Source organism: Opisthocomus hoazin, chromosome 9 (genome assembly GCF_030867145.1).
Source record: "Opisthocomus hoazin isolate bOpiHoa1 chromosome 9, bOpiHoa1.hap1, whole genome shotgun sequence".
Lineage (NCBI taxonomy): Eukaryota > Metazoa > Chordata > Aves > Opisthocomiformes > Opisthocomidae > Opisthocomus > Opisthocomus hoazin.
In genome coordinates, this window is record NC_134422.1 from 22,582,921 (window position 1) to 22,602,010 (window position 19,090).

The window sequence follows — 19,090 nt, forward strand, 5'->3', positions numbered from 1 at the left end:
AGGCATGGAGGCAGCAGTCATGCTCCTTGGGAGCCAGGCTGTGTCAGTAACATTTCTCTAGAGGACGGTGACTGACATGCGTGTCAAGAAAGTTGACTGTCAGCCCAGGAGCTGAAAGGACGTGTGTGCTCACAGGAGCTGCTCTGAGTATCCTTCTGAGGCATTGTGTCTGCTGGCCTGACAGTTCCAGTCCCGCTCTAAGTGAGCTACGAGCTTGGGCTGTGATACTTCCTCGTGTATCCTGGATATAGATGTCGTGTCTAATTTGTTCTCAAGGGAGGGCAGATTTTGATCTGTAATTCTGTGTAAAGTTGGTAATTATCAAGTGTTCTCAATGCTTGCAAAGCCTTGCTGCAGTTCAGCACTGTGCAGATACTTAGCTGATGTGCATACTGAATGTTTTGGAGAGCATGCGACAGGGAAGTGCGAGGGTCTTAGCAGCATGCTGGCCGAGTGCATATGGTGGGCTATAAACGTTTGTATTTTCCTGGGCAAACAGGCTGTACGGGTAAGTCTTCAAAATGAGTCCTGCAGCGATTGCTGCCTAGGTGTTTCCCCACCTTGTTCCATCCCCTCCATTCTTCCTCCTCTTGCCAAGCACATAGCACTCCACAGTCTGGGTGCAGCGGTGTTATGTATGGCGTATCTCTGACCCAGCTGGGGTCCATTTGGGTTGGCAGACCAACGTATTAGATACCGTACTAAATAACTTTTGTGCTTTTTCCAACGAGCTGTCTCGTAATTCTCCAAGTGCACGAGAATGCTCAGTTTACTGCCGTAACCTGGAGCAATGCAACGAGCTGTAAAGACCTATGGAAGAGGTGATCCCCAACAACGCAATGTGTTTGTGTATAATTTCAGCTGGGTGGGTTTTGGTGGTTGGGCTAGGTTAACCTGTGCCTTCAGGAGTGTCCACATTGCTTCTTCACTCAAGCTGTACCCTCATATTGCCTGGTCACAGCTTATTTTAAAGGCAGAATGTTTGTCCTTGTGACTTTTTATACTCCTACATAAGAATTACTTGATGACCGATCTTAGGAACCATGTTTCTTCCCCTTTAAAAAATATGGCTTATGGTCTACAGTTCTGTAAAAATCTTCTATGATGATATAACTCTCATGGATTCCCAGTTTTGGTAATTAGTTTCTGGTTTTGTATTCTAGTAGAAGGTACTAAACCAATTCAGAGCAGGGTCCAGTTCCTCTGTAATGTGGTGGTGGTCGTGGTATGCGTAACAAGCTGCTGTTATCCCAAGCAGCATGCACTGTAGTGTGTTCAAAAAGAAATAAACAAGCAATATAATTCTAATGTTCCCAAGGAGATGAGAAGTCATATAGCACCTGTAAACAGAAATACAAGGAGTAAAAAATACTTCCCACTTTAAAAGCTTTAACTATTTATCTTACAATTATTCTGTGACCTGCCAGGGCGAGTAAGTGCTCTGCCTGGTTTTCAGCACTGGAAATTTGTCTCCTCCTTTTTTTCAAACTCTTAATAGAAAAAGAGCCACATCTTGTGTTACCATCTCAGCATCAGTTACTTGTGGCATCTAATAGCAACCAATGGGGGACAACGTTACAGTGTCAGGCTCCCTCAAATACCCACCTGCACAAATACTTTCATTTTTACATGTTTTTAAAACCTTCTGCTGGTCGAGGTGGGCAGATATGTACCAGTACTAGGAGGGAATCGCATTTCGGCCAGAGGCCCTTTGTTGGGGTTGTTTGAAGTGTGCAAGCTACGGACAAGAATCTTGTAATGAGCTAAAAAAAAAAAAGGATTGTAAGTTTCTTGTGTGTTTTGATGTACACTTGCTTATGGATCCAAGGTGTAAATGATTCACAAATACCCAGGGTATGAGATTACTCTTTCTTTGCTTGGCACGTGCTGCAGCGTTTTCGGTTGCCGTCAAAGCTGGTGCACCAGCGTTGTTGCCACGCAGCGAGCTCCCACGGCCAGCCGGTAGCCGTGCGCGTGGCTCGCCAACGCGTCGTGCCCAAGGCTCCCTCCCTGCCGCCCGCTGCTGGCTGCGGCAGCCCAGGGAATTGTTGCCAAAGTGGCGTTTGGGTGATCCGCTGGTACATCCTATTATGTGTTAATAGGATTTGTTCTTGCACTGCTTTGTCCGATCGCACATTGTTTATTGCGCATTAGGAGTACAATGAGATGCCCGTCAGCTGTGGTACGAGCATTATTGTGTGCAAGACTTGTCGTTTGCCCGCGGTGGCAGGCTTGGCTGTGGGAAACCCTCCGTATGGAAGGCAGGCAAGAAAGGCTCGGCATTTCACACACTGCAGCATGTCCTGCACTCCGGCAGGCGCTGGCTTCCCCGGCTCCCCAGTAGATGGTGGGGCACGCAGCGGGTCAGGGAGCTTGTCGGGAGGGCTGCATGCTCTGCGCTTGGGGATGCAGAGCCGTGGCTGCTTCCCAGATCGCCTCTCTGCCTTTTCAGAAGAGTGCCCTGCTGAGGTGGCAATCGAACAGGAAAGCATTAAGAAAAGAACTTGGAATAGAATGAGAAGAATGAAGGTGAAAAATGTACAGGAAGGCATGGGAACTACTGAGAACTAGTTACTCTTTTTCTTTGTTGAATGTTTTAATCAGTCTGGATGGTATTTAATGATCACATAATGCAGGTAAAAAGTACTTCTCAAAAGGCATCCGAGCTGATTTTTGGGGTTTCAGGTGTGATCATTAATATAGGTATTTTTACAAATCTTTTGCTGAAACACTGCTTCCAGAAAAACTAATTCATAATAATTCTTTTGAATTACAGGTACTCTAATATGCTTTTTTAATCCCTTTTCTCAGAACAGAATATTTTTTAAGAAATACTAAAGTCAGATTTCCAGAGCAGAATCTGATTGTGGTCTTGTGATGGCTTAACTTGAGCTTCTAGAGGGATCACACTCAGGTTTGCTTACATCTTGGCTTAGCACTGCTGTGCTGATGGAGTGAACTGGATCAGGTCATCCAGCTGAAAACTCAATGTTTTTCTGGGAAGGTGGGCAGGGATAGTCTTCAGTTTCTCGAAGGCCTAATCTGCTGCGTCTGTGGGACGAGTGTGGGTGAGGAAGCCTGAGCATTTCGGGTGGCTGCCCCTGCTCATGGTGCTGTGCCCGGGCAGCTGGGGATGGCTCGGGGGAGTCTGCCCTGTCCTAGCTCAGCTGGATCCAACTGGAAACTCCAGCTGTGAACTTTGAACAGTCCTAATCTTCTTAAGTAATCTCAATTTAAGGATAAAACAGTCAAAATAATTTATTGTGTAGTTTGGCTGCATGCTTTTTCAGAAATAGGTTTCCTGAATATCTAGATGTATTTGTCTTTTTGTCTTGGAAGGTAATTAGAAATAAACTGAGGAAATAGATTTTTGTACCAGTTAGGAACAAAGTCTTGTTCTGAGTTTGTGTAAAGCCTCTGGAAAGAAATAAGGCTCTAATTCTTCTTGTTGAGTAGTCAGACAATAAGCTGAAATTTGATTGTGTGTACACACACATATAACACATATACATACACAAATATATAAATATATATGCCATTGGATAAGCTTTATATATGTATGCATGTTTCTGTGTACATATATACATGAGCTTACACACATATAAAAAATATAGTGAATGAATACCATTGTGATCATCTTGTGTGACTAATGTCTGCCAGCCAGGATGAAAATTGGTTTGTCTTGAAGTGTCCTTAGAAGGTTTGATGATTTTGTGACCAGGGTCTTGGAATGAAAGCTTAACCTCCAAGTCAAACCAGCCGTCCCTACTTACAGAAACACAGCCATCCTGTTGTGATGACCTATTCCTTCTACAAGGGGAACAGTCTTCACCAGAAGAACAATTTAGTGTGAGCTTTCATCTCAGAGCAGGAAAGTTCCTGAAGCACGTCCTACCCGCTGAGGTAAGGAGAAACAAACAGGGTTTGCACCAGAGGTACTGGTTTGTCAGTAAGAGTGAGGCACATGTTTAAATCCTCTGTTGAATGCTGTGACAGCCCACCTTCAGTGAAGGGCTCAAACTGCCAAGAGGACAAAGAGGAACCTTACAAATATTTAAATTCTTTGTAGTGTGTGCTGTTCTTTCAAGACCTGAAGTTTGTGCCTCCGCCAGGTAGTGTCATGACGATGTTCAGGACTAGGGCATGCCTGTAACTCATTCAGGCAGGCCGGGTCATTTGCTCAAACGCACATGCACACTCATAGCAGATGGGTGGAGGTTCGGGCATTGCCGGTCATGCAGCAGCTGCGCTTGTTGAGGGACTGGCTGCAGCACCCATCGGGGAAGGCAGCAGGGAGGGCTCCTTCAGCCAGACAAACACGGAAACATTTTGAGCACTTAAAATTTGTTTTTAATGTTCCATTGAATATAAAGCATCTGCTTTCTCTGCTTTCAAAAAATGGATGCTGACCCAGAGTAACTTAATGAGTTACTTTTCTAGTAGAGCAATAGAATTTCTCAACGTTTCAAACACCTTTTAATATTTTCCCGGAAGGCATTGCTGAACTGTCCAGCTCCATTTGTGACTTGCTACAGTCTTTTGTAATAGTATCAGATGGACTGGTTGTTGTTAGAGGGATCATTAGGGATTTTTAACTACATCTTTCATTATTTTGCCTCCTGGTAGTAGATAGATCAGAGTAAGGAAAATAAATTAGAATATAAGAGGACATTGATGAGATGAGCTATCACTTAATGACCAGGCTAAGAACTACCACAGAGGAGCCTGGAGGAGTAGCATTGGCTTTCTAGTGGGCAGTTATTTATCAAATGATTGCTGAGGCTTTTACTGCTTTAGACAGTTGCTCTGAGCCACTTAGCAACTTCTGGGTCATGTCCAAGTGGCAGGTAACTGCAGCATCTTTTTACATCTTGGAAGCTGCCTTGGTGGACGAAGGAGAGCTGCATGAAGAGTGCGTGTACGTGCCAAGAGGCCAGTGGGTGGTATGCCTTGGCTACAGCTTTAATGTAGACACAGGTATTGCTCTCAATTTTTTCTCTTTTTCCCTTGCTTACATACTGAAAATGTGGCAGAAGTCTAAATTGTCGATCTTCCCTTTCTATCTGTGCTTTCTTCCTGCCCTTTCCTCTGTCCAGTGTTTAATCCCGTTTGTGCCGTGTGTCTTTTCATACGTAGATGTTTTGTGGCTGGCTCTTCGCTTTCGTTGTCCCAGACTTGCTGAAATAGCGGTACATATCAACTCTGTATTTTAGGAGGTGGCAGAGGGGAGTAAGAGACAAATCTGTAGGGTCAGGAGTGGTACAGAAAGGATGCGTTGGCATTCACTGTTCATTTCTACCCAGTGCAGGAAGTAAAGGACCAGAAGTGAAACTGGCGGTTGACGCATTCAGTATGAAGGGAGATGGTTATCTTCACACAGTCTGAATTTACACTGGGGAGCTCTGCCACGGAATGTCAAAAGTTTACATGGCCTCAGCGAGCTACTAATGCAGCTTGGGGAGAGAGGAGCAGCTCTTTGGGGACTGCTGTACGCAGAGATGCCTTTTTTGGTCTAGAGTCCCTGAGCTGCAGTTTTTTAGAAGCTGGGAGAATATTTTTACCTACATTGACATTTAGCAGTGGGCTGGAATTTTGGTGACCTGAACATAGCACTGACCCTGGCTCGTGTATCCTGATTTTACTGTATGCAAAAGGGGTGAGAGTGATACCTTCAGCATTGTATCATCCATACCTGCTGCAGCCTTGGTGATGCTGGTGGAGGGCAGCTGAGAGGAGGCACCGTGGGGGGGAGGTGGGGAGGGCTGGAGCACATCTCCCCTGCCGTTCCCTTCTCCCTCTGCCTCATCTGCGCTTGGAAAGTTACAGAGTGACTAATCTTTCTATTTTTAGATGTTACAAAGAAAGAAAGCATTAGGCAGCTGGCTGCAAAAATATTTGTGACCTTTCTTTACATTTGTGCATTTCTTGTTGCTATTTTGGAGACAGCATGCAGTTCCTCCCCACTTCAGCTCTTCAGTCTCAGAGTTTCAGGAGAAACTGAATTGCTTGTAACTTTAAGCATGCATATATTAAAAAAAAAAAATTGCTTCCATGTTTGGTAAACATGGCTACCGCTGCTTGTAAGCTGCTGGCCTTGTTTGTGTCCCATATTCATAGTGACTTACTCACTGGAGAAGCAACCAGAGCACGGCTGGTAAGAGGCTGCGCTGGGTATTCCGGGTGGCTGAACACCCTCTGCTCCAGTCAGTCCTGTTACAAACTAACATGCAGCTTGAGATGGACTCCTCCCTAATCTCTCCACCTGCAAGAGAAAGGATTAAGTAGGTTTACTGGCTCAGTGAGGTGAAAGGGTTTAGCAGTATGTGTGAACAGGGGCTGGAACTGGGGCTGTGGTCGGCGGGTCTGGCTTGCCGCTTGTGATGGGAGCTAGCAGGCGTGCAAAGGTAGCTTAAGCCAGGCAGATGTTACTGGTCGTGTTTTTGTCATTGGGGCAAAATCTCAGGAAAAACCAGGCATTTTTTACTTTGTACAATGGGGAGATGTGCCTTTTAGACATGTATGTTGAGTAAAAAAAAAAAAAGGCAGGACAATATAAATGTGAGAAATCCAGCTACAAAAAAGAAACAGCTTTACAGTAATTGAGTGGTTTGGGTCAGTCATATCAGTCATGTTCCTTAAGAGTAACTCTGTACGACAAGCATTTCATAATGCTGCCACTGAGTGATGAGGATAATTTGCTTTATTTACTTAAAATGGTGTGAATTAGCACTGCACTAACTGGTAAGCCTGCAAGCTGATATACAGATACCAAGTCCCTTTTTTTATTACAACTATCTTTGACAGACTATTGAGTAAAGTGAAACTTTCTATTATGTGAAAGTACTCTTGGATGGAAGGCCTTGAGTTCCTCATTGCCCCCAAGCAGATTACTGTGACCAAATTTTGTTCTCTAAAGCTGATATCTGTAAGACCATTTTTCACTTATATAGCATCCGAAGTATGAAAGACACTTAGTGTTGAATGCTGTTTTTCTAGGACAACATGCTGAATTTATAGGGCACTTTGTTTCCCAGCTGAAAAATTGCTAAAACCTCTTTGAAAGTGAAGTATTGCTCTTGCAAGCAGACATGGAGCAGTTTTCACAGCTAATCTGTGTAGGTGTCAGTACTGCTGTGGCATCAGGTGTTACAGGTGTAGTGCTAGTATTTAGCCTGCCTTTTATATCCACCTTTGATATGTTAAAGGAAAGAATGTTTTCTGTCAAAAGGCAGAAGAATGCATGGGAGTGGTGCTGTAGCGTTTCAGGGGCTGTGGCGGTACTGGAGTTACTAGTGACTGTATTGCAGAGGGGTTTCTGGCCGATGGAGCAAGCCCGACAGAACCCATGTGTAGCGATGCATTGGCTTCTGCCACCACTGGCTGCTGGGACTCTGCCCGTGCTAGATCCTAGCAAATATGTGCACTTAGTAAAGTGCTGGATTGCCCTTCCTTATTTTAGATGAGCAGTTTCTCATTCCACACCATTAGTTTCACCAGCCCTCAGCAGCATTGCAGGCTGCTGCCAGCCGTGCTCCCTGAGGTCCAAATACTGTAAGAGATGCATTTTCAGCAGCCAGTTTGACAGGTACTTTGATTTTTGTTATGAGGGATGAGCAATGCCCTAGGTTAGAAAGGATTTCAGACAGCTTCCCAGCTCTGTGTTTAAGAGGTAGCAAGACACTGGTGATCGATGTGTGAGTTGGGTTTTTTTTATTGGTTAGTTCGTTTTGTTTTTTTAAAGACTTTTAGTGAAAGTTAGAATACTTTGTAGAAATGCCGAGGTCAAAAACATGTTTGCTTGTTGGAAAGGTTTCTCGGGTCAAAACATTAACAACCTTTCAAAACCTTGCAGAAAAAAACCCCAACCCAAAGTACTGATTTTTCAGCAATGTTTTTTCCTCCCCTCTGGTGAGTGTAAATGCTGTCTAATAATTTGAGCCAAAGAAACACAAAATCTCACTAATTCAGTAAGCTGAATTCTCTCACAAGCTGCTTAGCTTTTATTTTTTGAAAACACGTGTGGGTTCCACAGTACAGTGCTTAGTTTGTATAATTTGATGGGAGAGATGGGATAATGATGCTGGTGTGGAAATAACAGCTAATGCATCTGTAACAGGAGGAGAAGGAAGAGCATTGGACCTCTCAGATGAAAGGCAGATGCATACGCGTGCTTTTCTAAAATCAGTTCGGAAGGGTCAGGAACAGGTCCCCTCTGAAAGGGTTGGATCTGAGCTCTCCTGCGCGCTGCCTGCTGAGGCGGCATTCGTGATGCTCAGCAGCAGAAAGCTCTTGCTAATGTAACAAGTTGCGTGCTGGGCTTCTTGCTTGGCCTGGCCGGTTCTTACCTTTGAGATTTCATTGTGGGAGTCGTGACCCGTTTTCCAGCACAGTCAACAAATTCTGGTGAAGTTAACTTTCCTGTATAGCTACTGGATGAGGTAAACGGGGTTAGGACCCCTGCCTGTGCATCAGACACTGTATCCTGGTGGGCCTTCTGTAGCAGAAGGTGTTGGGAAACATAAAGCCAAAATCAGTGCTGGGACAGGAATACTGAAGTGACTACTCTACTTACCTTCTGAATTTGTCCTAGGACTATCAAGATTTTTCTCCTTTTTTTATTAGTAGTACAAGTAAGTGCTGAATTAAGGAGGTCAGCTATACAAAAATAAAACAAATTCAGCAATTGTTCTTCTGTGTCGTGGCAGTAAATCTGTTGAGCGTCTGCTCAGAAATAAGCCTCTTCTGCTTTCACTCATCCTTGTACTTAGAGCAAATTTAGATTGCTTCTGCTTAAAACCAGCAAGCAATGTCCAACAAGTTAGACAATTGTAATCATAAATCCCTGGAACAATCTGTGTTTAGAGAGTATAAAGTAGATGAGCTGGGAAAATTTGTTCTGCATCAGCCTTTCAAAAAGGGAGCCAGAGTCTTCAAAACAGATCTGGGCACCGCTTCAGCACAGAGGGGAATTTTTGCTGGGTACAACTGCCTTTCCTGCTATTTGCAAATGTACTGGTACGTAACTGTGAGATCTGATGGACATACTTAATTTACAGGAATAGCTTGCTTGTTTTCTTTTGTTAGAGAGCTCATAGTTGGGTGGTATTGGCAACATGAGCAGTCTTTTGCACAAGCACCACCTGAACTATGCGTCCAAGTGAGAGTTTTTTACCAGGTTCACAGATGTGTTGTATGTATGTAATTAGAGTATACCACTTAGCTCAAACTAGAGTTCATTATACTTGAGGTGACTCAGAGATGCTCTGCACACTTCACATTCACTGTAGTTTTCCCAAATTTCTCCATGTAGATGCGTCCTCAGCACAGGAAGGGGAGATTCAAACTCTCGTGCATCAGCAAGCAACTCGCTCAGATGTCTTTGTGGACATGAAAGGCTAAAGCAAAAATGCACATTTTCAGTGTTCATGGAGACTTTGTAGCCAGGGTTCTGCCTGACGGCCTCATGAAATCCATAATCTGTTAGCACAGATGGTGTAGGAGCAGTCTCCAGGGTGATTTTGTGCAGGTGATTTCTGCCAGGCTGAGGTACCTTCCCAGAAAACAGATTGCTGGTCAAGGGGAGGATGGGGTCCTTAAATTTTCGGCTGTAATAAGAGGCCATTAGTCCTATCTGTTGGTCCATAATATGGCCTACTTTCAATGAAAATGAAAGACAAAAGGGAATACTTCAATCTGTGATCAACAGACACTTTAAAAAAGTGTAAAATGTTCACTAGCTTAGCTTTTCTCTCTTGCACTGGTGAAAATTTGTGAGTGGGCTTCCATATTGAAGTTGACCACAAAATAAAGTGAGAGAAGCAGCTTTCTGTGCTTGAAACATCAAGAAAAAAGGTTTTCTGATTTGTGAGAAGATTTTACAAAGCCTACTAGCCATTGAAGTGTATTACACCTAGACTGAAAAAGTCATTGCTTTAACAAGACTCAGGAGGAACAAGAAGGTTAATGCAAAACTAAGAAATTACAGTAATAGATCAGAAACTGAAACAAATGCAGTCTTTGCCGCAGTCCTCAGGAGAGATTTCGAGGTCAGGGAGCAGACAGGTCACTTGTCTCAGTGCATACAGTTTGAAAGTTTTAAATTAAACATTTACAGATTTCAGAAACCTTCTTGACATACAACATTTAAAACATTGCATGTGAATGGCAGGACAGCTTATTAAATCTAATAGGGGAAGTCCATAAATTTTTAAAAAATAAAATTGTAAGCTTATTTTGTTGGCAGTTATTCCTGGGTTTGGGGCCTAGTAAGACTTCCTGCAGCTCTGTCCCTCATGATGGTGGCTTGTTTTAGGTATTCCAGTTTTAAGTGCAGAAGTGTAAAACACGTTTTATCATCTGCCTCAAAGAACCTTGTCTTGATTTAGGTTGTCTTGAATGGATAATCTTGTCCTTATCCTTTTTTAAAAATAATTGGACAGGAGTTCAATAGCTTTTATTGCAGATTATGTTAGGACAGTATAGTAAAATCAAGGATCAGATAGTCAGTTGTTTTCCTCCTGCAGTGTGTGTGGGGGAGGGAATCTCAATTAGACGTTTTTGTTCATTCAGTGTGTTGCTTCCCCATTCCTTCGCCCTTTTCTTATCAGCTGGTGGCTGCGAGTTTGAGAGAGGGGAGGGAGTTGTGGGGTTTAAGGTGGTTTTTTAGTTGTGGGATTTTTTTTCTTTCTTTTGCTTAGTTACCTCAGTAAAAATGGAGAAAGGTTTATGGTTTTCAATTTCTGGATTCTTGCTGTCTTGTTCTAGAGAGAATTTTGGTGAAATGAAGTGAGTTGATAAATAGGACAGAAACATTTGACAAATAAGCATTGCAAAGTAGTACAATTTTATCACTGCAAAGGGCATGAGAAGGAATCCAAACCTGCTTTGAGTTGATTAACATGTATCACTTGCCAGCTGACATTGTAATTTGTTTTAAGACTGGTATTTCTTAAATTGAAAGTTTAGGACAAGCAATTGACTATTTTCTTTTGATGTCCCCATATGTTTTTTTTTTTAAAGCGTATTTAATTGTATTAATCAAATATTCATTAGTTCTGTTAACTTAATGGGTTTTTTTTCTTTGGCTGTTTGGAAAGCCTTAATTCTTGCAGATCTTTTAGGCTGTTTAAAAAAACCCTGTAATCCCTATTTACCTGTTGTGACCCCTGTGGTAGTTTAAGCATCTTCAAAGCTGCTGAGAAATGGTCAAACATGGATTTGCTAAAGAGCAGTCACTGTGGTCAGCTCAGAAATGGCAGATGACCTTCTGGTATGGAAGCACTACATTCACAGACTATGGGAGGGCCCCACAGGCGCATTTCTCATGCTTCAGATGACTGAAGATTTGCTGTATATTAGTTTCTGACTGGATTCAGGGCAAAGATTGCATGTTGCGAGTAGGGCTGTTTGATTTGTGGTAAAATCCAGAGAAACACACACACACAAAAAGATCCTTTTACTTTTCTCTTCCTCCTTCATGTGATACTTAAAAAAAAAAAATTAATACAGAGTTTGCTAGTGCTAATGAACATCAGCCTTTAAGGATTATGAGGGCCCACGCTAACGTTTCTAGTTAATTCTGGGATTAAAATGGTATAATTTGTCAAGATTAAAAGCAGTAAACTTAAAGGGTTACATGGTAATTAATTAGTAAAGTTCCAGTAGGCAGTAGAGGAGAAGAACAAGAGCTCTGTGAGTCAATGGGGTCATTTTCCTTGCTCTTCTGTGAGAGGTTATTTTATCAGTGATATTGCATTTCCAGTTGATTTGCCCAAGGTGGCTTGTATTTGCTGGGGATCTGGCCTATTCATATTTGTAAAGAGAAACTTTTGCAGGGTGTGGAGTGCCCAGGAAGTGGAACCGGCATATTTTTAAGCTGTAATTTTATGCATGTGAGGAATTGGATGTCTCGTGTGGAGCGGTGGGAATGGCTGCTGAAGAGTCTGCGGGTTTGGGGTTTCATTTTCCCCAGGGCTGATGGCTGGGTGGTATCCTCATCTCCCTCTACCCAGCACTGCGCCCGCTGCGATCAATGTAAGCAGCAAATGGTGCCCAGATGGTGTTCACCTTCCTTCACCAGGGCAAAGGGAATTTTTAATTTTTTTTTTTTTTTTCTTCTCCTTTTTCCACTTATTCATCTGTTGTAATAGCAGTTGTCTTTGTCTAGTTGGCATCTGTTAAAGGGCAAGTGGGAAACTCAGTGCTACTTGTTCTGGATCAAATTCACATGCTTCTGGTGAAATGGCGCTTCTTTTTGTGCTCTAGGGGAGGGTGGGGATCATTTTGCAAAGGGTTTCTTGATCCCTCTGTGGATAAAAACTGATCTCTGAGTTTGGGGTGGATTATGAGGCTTTGCTGTCGCTGTTGTAAATAAATTGATTTGAAAAGAGCAGACAGGATCCAGACTATAAACCAGCGCCTGCCCTCAGAGGGAACGGGACACCCAGAAATGCTTGTCGTCGTCAGGCAAACGGTGCAGTGGTTTGTGCAAAGGCTGCGTGCTTTCCACTCAGGTGCGCTGCAGTATCCCACGGTATCGGAACTGGCTGGGTGGAAGTGTTTGGTTTGGTTTGGTTTTCAAATGTGGCTTTACATTGTGCATGAGGAAACTGCCTATAAAAAGATTCTTGAATTCTGAGTTTGATTCCCTTGTTTATGTTGGCCTTTCATTTCTAGATCCAGAATAGATGGGGCTGCATTTGGCAAAAGATGCTTGTCCTTTAATTTCTGTGTAGTTGAATGCCAGTTTTCAATTCAGCTGTACTGGAATATATTGAGAAAGAGGTATTAGTGTGGCGTTTGTTCAGATTTACATGTTTTAAGGAGAAAAGCTGGCGATATACTCAATTCTGCTCTGCTTACTCTTTCACAATAGTTCTTCCCTCTTAATTGCAGTACCTTATATAACAAATAGTCCCATGGGTTTCAGTGAGACTGCTTAGGGAATTGAATACCACAGTGTTAGCAGAAATGGAAAAAATGAATAGTGCTTTTAAGAATTGCAACATCTGGCAAAATGCTCATAGTCTGTGCATCTATCAGACATTAATTCTGTTTTGTTTACTTATGAGTCTATTTAAATCATTATAGAAAACTATCACTGCGAATTATGTTAATGATGCTTTTTATTGGCACCTAGTAAGACATTTGGGATCCTACTTAAATTCTACTTTAAAGTTCTACTTTAACTTTGAAAAACAATTGTTATACTGCAAAATATAGCTTGAACTCCTTACAGTTTTGTATGAAAAGTAAAAAAAAAAAAATCTCATAAGTTTTACCAGTTCCACGAAAGGCAGTCACACAGACATGGCTCATACACACTTGAATTGGTGTCGGATCTGCTCGGTATTGCAGGCATACGAAATGTTTCTTTTGAAATGGCTTCATTTCTATTGAGTGCCCTAATCACAGAATCACAGAATGGTAGGGGTTGGAAGGGACCTCTGTGGGTCATCTAGTCCAACCCTCCTGCCAAAGCAGGGTGATTTTTTTAAAGTTGGTTTTTTGTTGGGGTTTTTTTTTTTTTGGTCAAAAGTGGAGAAGGACCACAAGAGCCTATCAGGAGAGAGACCTTTGTGGGCTTTTTAAACTTTCCCTGTTGCTTCCTCCCTGACATCATGTGTCTTGCAGCTGTGTACCCTGTACATGTCCTTACTGTGCTTTGCTGTCCCTGTGGACGAGCTCTGGTTTGGGTCACATGCCTGTTCATCCAGTGCATGTGAAAAACATAAGCAGCAAAGGAAGAAAAATTTATATTCCTGTTTAGAAAATACCAGATTGAAGCAGAAAATGTGTTTAGTTTTAGGCAATGGGTATAACATCAATAATACAATTCTGGTCTCGTTTTAGAATCTAGACAAGCACTGTATCTGTGCTTTGTTCTGGATCTGTCTAGGCTGTTCACTAGCAAGACATGTCATTTTAAGAATGGCATTTAAGCAAACCCAGCTGGTTTGCGTAGATTTAAATGAAGATCAGCTCAGCATGAAGCTTGTTGGAATTGCTTCTCATGAAATTTTTCTAGCTGGGACTTTTTAATCTGCTTTTGACTTAACCAAATTAAGTTTTTTTTTTTAATTTTATTTTATATTAGCATGGTTAGGGAACTGCCATTTTATTGGAGTTGTATCGTGGCTGTCTCATTCCTTCACTCAGCAGAAGGAGAAAAGCAAAACAGAAGATGAAAATTGGGGGGGGGGGGGAACAAATGACAAAAAACCAAAAACAAACAAATCCAACCAACGAAAAAAAGACAGCCCCCAAACAAACACACACCTCCCCAAATCAAGTCTTACTTCAGAGGAGACCGACTTTGCAAGTCCATGTTGAACTAGAGAATACAATTCTTGCTTCTTCTTTTGTCACCTTATACTTCAAGTAATATACAAGTTTCCACGGTAGCTAGATGACAGTGTATTTACATGTAACATGTACAGAGCTTACAGGCTTCTTTTTCATGAGCAGAAAACTGGACTGCTTTCTGGTGGAGCTCAGCAGTGAAACCGGTATTGTCAAAGCTCTTAACCGTAAAGCAGGGAATTTACAGCTGATGCAGTGCTGTTGGTTTCTCTGGTGCTAGGGAGCTAGCAGGATGGTTGCAGTCTGCAGCTGATCCAGATTGCAACCAACCTTACACAGAGTCTAATAAGTTGTGGGGGTTTTTTCCTCTTATACCATACAAATATCAAAGAGTGAGTACACTGATGCACTGCATGTGTCTTTGGATATATGACTTCCCACTCCCCTTATAAATAGTCACCAAAATGGTTTCAGACTATAGGACTGGCTTTCATGTGGGAATGGTATCAATGTATCAAGAATTTTTCCTTGGAAAAACAAGAAAAACGAGGTGGTCTGGCATCACCCATCTTTCTTTACCAAATGCTATTGCTGTAACCGCTGTAGCATTGCTTAGGACTTAATTCTCTTTAATCGGCTGTGCAGTCCTAAACATAGCAGAAACAGCAGTTGTAGCTCAAAACAGTGCTTGAAATGGGGCTTGCATGTGCATAAGAATTCCATGATTTTTAAGAGCTTGTGATTATTCAGCTGGATAAATGTGAAACTTACTATTATAGTGAGTGTGCTGTTCTGGTCCCTGCTGGCAAATGAAGTCTTAGGAAATGGAAGTCTTTTAAGTGAAATCAAGAGTTACATAGTTCAAAGGTGGCAGAAGTTCATACTGTTGATGTATGAATGTGATTCCTATACTGACTTTGTACCTTTCATGGGGCTTCCAGAATTGGACTCAATTACAACTAATTTAGTTTTTAATGAGTGGAATGGTCTTCTTTGTGTGTAATGCAAGTTATGTAATTAATCTCCAATGCGTATTGGAGACACCCAGTTTATAAACTGGATGAACTTATGGACTGGTGTCTGGATCTGTGACACCTTCATATTTTAGCAATAGAGTTTGAAGGAAGAGCGAAGTCTTTGAGGCATGGCTCAACACTAGTTAAACTTTATGGTTTAGAAAATTGTGTTGACTGGGCAGCTTCAGTGCTTGCTGCTTTGAAAGACTTTGTTTGGATTTCCACTGTGCAAAAGGAGTCCTGAGACAGTAGCTGCTCTGGAAACTGATTTATGAAAAAGGCTCTGTTTGAAGGAGAATATTATGTGCTCCTCATCGCTGCAAGCTGCTCTGCTGTTTTCATTAGTTGGTCCTTCTCTAGGAGGCATTCCTCTCATGCTTGTGTTCTATCCTTTTTTTTCACAACATAAAAGAAAATGCTCTGTTTCACGTGCTCCACGGAGTTTCTTTCATCCTTCAAAGTGATGTTAGTTGTTTTGCAATGTAATCTCCTGTATGAGCTTGCTTTTGAGCTGTAAGGCTAAGTATTGTTTTTGTTGGCAGGGTTATAATGTTTGCGCATTTACCACGTCATTGATTGATAACAGTAATGAAGTAAACAGCTGAAGGATTTCACTTGTTTTCTTTTTTCACTCTTCTGTTTCCCACAGGTTCATTGCTAAACCATGTGCCTTAGGCCTTAAAGTCCAAGCCAACGGACCGCAGAAAGCTCAACCTAATGCTATCCTGGAAAAAGTTTTCACAGCTATTACAAAGGTAGAGTATTTAACTAAAATATTTGCCTTGTAAAGTGGGATATGGCACTATAAACTGTGTCTGAACAAAACAAAGCTAACTGCTAAATGCAGTGCTGCATTTTTACAGCTAAAATAAGAACATGCAAATGTCAAGGTTGTCGTTGGCATGCCATCTGGAGCAGTTGTGCATCCCTTCGTGACATCTCCTGTAAGCTTTTAATAAAAAAAGTTGTTATAGAAACACTTTGTAGGTGCCATATGGCCACCTACTTTTTTTTTTGCTTCTTAGCTTTTAGAAATTTCCACAAAATCATCTTTTTTAAAAAGAGCGAATTGTGAGCCAGTACGATTGGCCTTACTGTGTTTTCCATGAAACTTCAAAGCTACTCGTTATAGGGCAACTGCCTGAGCACAGGGCACTGGTGGCTTGTTGGTGTCCCAGCTGTTCATGTTGTGATGAATGGCCTTTGAAATTGAAAGAGGGGGGGAGTGCGTGAAGTGATCTAACTAATGTCTGTGAGTCATGGTGGGAGCAGGCACACACAGCTCCCAGTGCATGGGGATGAGTGGGAAGAGCTCCAGAGCATAGTATCTACTTTCCTGCAAGACTTTGGTAGGGCTGTCTGGTAGCTGCTCTCAGACAAACTATCCGCTTTAGCTAGCCACCTCTTCTGAGGCTTGTGCAGCAATTCTCTCTAGTCAAGCTCCCAAGAGCTGCGTCAATCATTTGATTTTTCTAAAGTTACAGAGAATGGCAAGTACTTCACCCTTCTCTTGTCTCGTCCTTTCCCTTCCCTTCCCTTTCCTTTCTGTCTTTTCCTGGAGGCTGATAGATGAAACTTCAGCCTGACGAAAGCTTTGCTATTTTACCTCTTGCAACATTTTAAAAAGTCTTTATTATGGTAGCTCTTGTATCTCGCTCAATGTATGTGACTGGCTTGCAGAAATAAAGCTAAAGCTCCAGAAAACAGATTGTTCAAAGGCTTTTTCTATTTCTTTAAAAAAGAATGTGGTGAGGAGAAATATATAAATAGTCCTCATGCAGTACTGTACGTGTAGAATTGCTGCATGATTGGAAACATGGCTGTACTGCTCTTCTCTGTTCAGTAGTCAAATTAAGGACAGACTCATTTTCTTTTGCTTTACCTCTGCGCTGGTTTGCAGCTGCTTTAATGGAATGAGAATTCCACATTTGCTGCTGTGGAGAATAATTGTGTGTAGCTAATTTTATAGAAAAAAAACTTCTCTCTCCCTGTTGTCAAGGTGATTTTCCTTTTGAAATTGTCACTTTGCTTAATGACCTCCTTTTTTAATATTAACATGCATAAACATGGGATGTATCTTCTTTCCACGTCAGTCAAACAATCTTCACTAGTGCAGCAGTTGCTAGGACAAAGATCCCGATGCAGGAGGATGGAACAGGCATAGCGTGTGGCAGGCAGGGGGGTGTTTGTAAGCCCCACTGCCCGAGAAATGCATGGCATTTTGTCCCTCCTTATCATCGCTTTCCAAGTTTCGAGCAAGTTTTCATCCCATTGTCCCCTTAAAGTTTCTTATTAGTAATATCCTGCATGCAGTATTACAGGATATGTCCTTCTAGATTAATAATAGTCACCATGTATTTTGATGTGGATCTGTGAGCAGAGATTTCTCTGAAAGTAATGTTATTTCTATGTGTCGGTGTGTCTGACAGGCAGTCTCTAAGACATTGAGAGGCGATTGCAGTGGTTCTAAATTTAAAGTGGAGTTACTGCAGTTGGGCAAAGAAATCGTTTTAATCCTTCTCTGTTCCGTAGCATCCAGATGAGAAGAGGCTGGAGGGCCTCTCCAAGCAGCTGGACTGGGATGTACGCAGCATTCAACGCTGGTTTCGACAAAGACGCAACCAGGAAAAGCCCAGCACTCTTACGAAGTTCTGTGAGAGCATGTAAGGATGCACGTTCTCTTCTTGAGCCTTGTTGAGCCTGCGTCTTCATAAGTTTTCCCCTTTGTTCTTCAAGGGTATTTTTGCAGACGGTTAGAAAATGATACAAATTAGTAGAATGTAACTTCTTGAATGAGAAAACAATCTTTCTCCTGAAGAAGTCAGATTGTACTTTTTGTGTACTTTCAATGGTGAAAAGCTTTTGGATATCAGGTGGTTGTGACTCTGTACTGTCAGGGTGCCAGCCTGATCCTTTGAGACAAATCACCTGGTGTTAGGCTGGGAAGCTGTCTTTACAGCACAACCTTTAGCTATACAACCTGACAGAGATCTGAGATGGAGGAGTGAATTTAAAAGCCAAAAGAGTTGTTAAACACCTTCTTTGTTTCTTCTCATCCCAGACTTGTCCCCTTTATTAGCCCATTTCCTTAGGTGCACTGAACTCTGAGAAGCTAAAGGCTCCTATGCTTTCTTCAGGAAGTTATGTTTCACCTGCCAGGGTTTACTTCTGAGGAATCTTTCCCAGCACCCAGCTGCTCTTCAAACCGGTTATCTACATAAAGGTCATTTTTCTAATTAGACTCCATTGTTTTTTGTATCTGAGTTACATTTCTGTGCCAGCTGGATTTAACATATTAATACTTAATCTGCATTGAAAGAGCATGGAAAATTAAATCTACTTAAAATATTTACATGTTTTTCTTAAAGAAGTACTGATACACATTGAATTCATAACAAAATATGAATAACAGCACTAGTTTATTTGAAAGGCTTTTAATTCCAAGACTCATGCATGTGGAAGGTCATGCATTTAAGGCAAATTTTGCGTACTCCAAATCAAGAGACTTGGCAAATATTGTTGAGGCCATAAACAAGCATTAGCTTCATTACACCATGTTGGTCAAGTAGTTGTGTTATTGCTGGCTTAAAACTCTAGTTACACTTTTTGTTAGCTGGAAAAGGAGTGTTACGTAGAAATATCAACAGAAATAGGGGAAGCCTATGTAAGTTAGAAAGCAAATGTTAGTTAATCTTGTTTTCCAAGTTGCATTTTTTGGTTTTTTTTTTGGTTTTTTATTCCTAACAATTCTTAAATGATTTATTTAAGACATT

The 19,090-nt window shown here is 41.8% G+C and overlaps 1 protein-coding gene across 4 annotated transcripts in view; it reads left to right on the forward strand.

The window, feature by feature from the left end:
- CERS6 (ceramide synthase 6) overlaps positions 1 to 19,090 on the forward strand; it is a 134,446-nt gene that overhangs the window by 23,750 nt on the left and 91,606 nt on the right. For 3 of the 4 annotated variants that reach the window (XM_075430491.1, XM_075430492.1, XM_075430493.1), the window contains exons 2-3: positions 15,967 to 16,072; positions 17,850 to 17,980. In XM_075430491.1, coding sequence (XP_075286606.1) covers positions 15,967 to 16,072; positions 17,850 to 17,980 — 237 coding nt within the window. Of the gene's footprint in view, positions 1 to 15,758; positions 15,783 to 15,966; positions 16,073 to 17,849; positions 17,981 to 19,090 lie in introns of those variants that run through there. The other variant, XM_075430495.1, reaches the window with a different exon arrangement.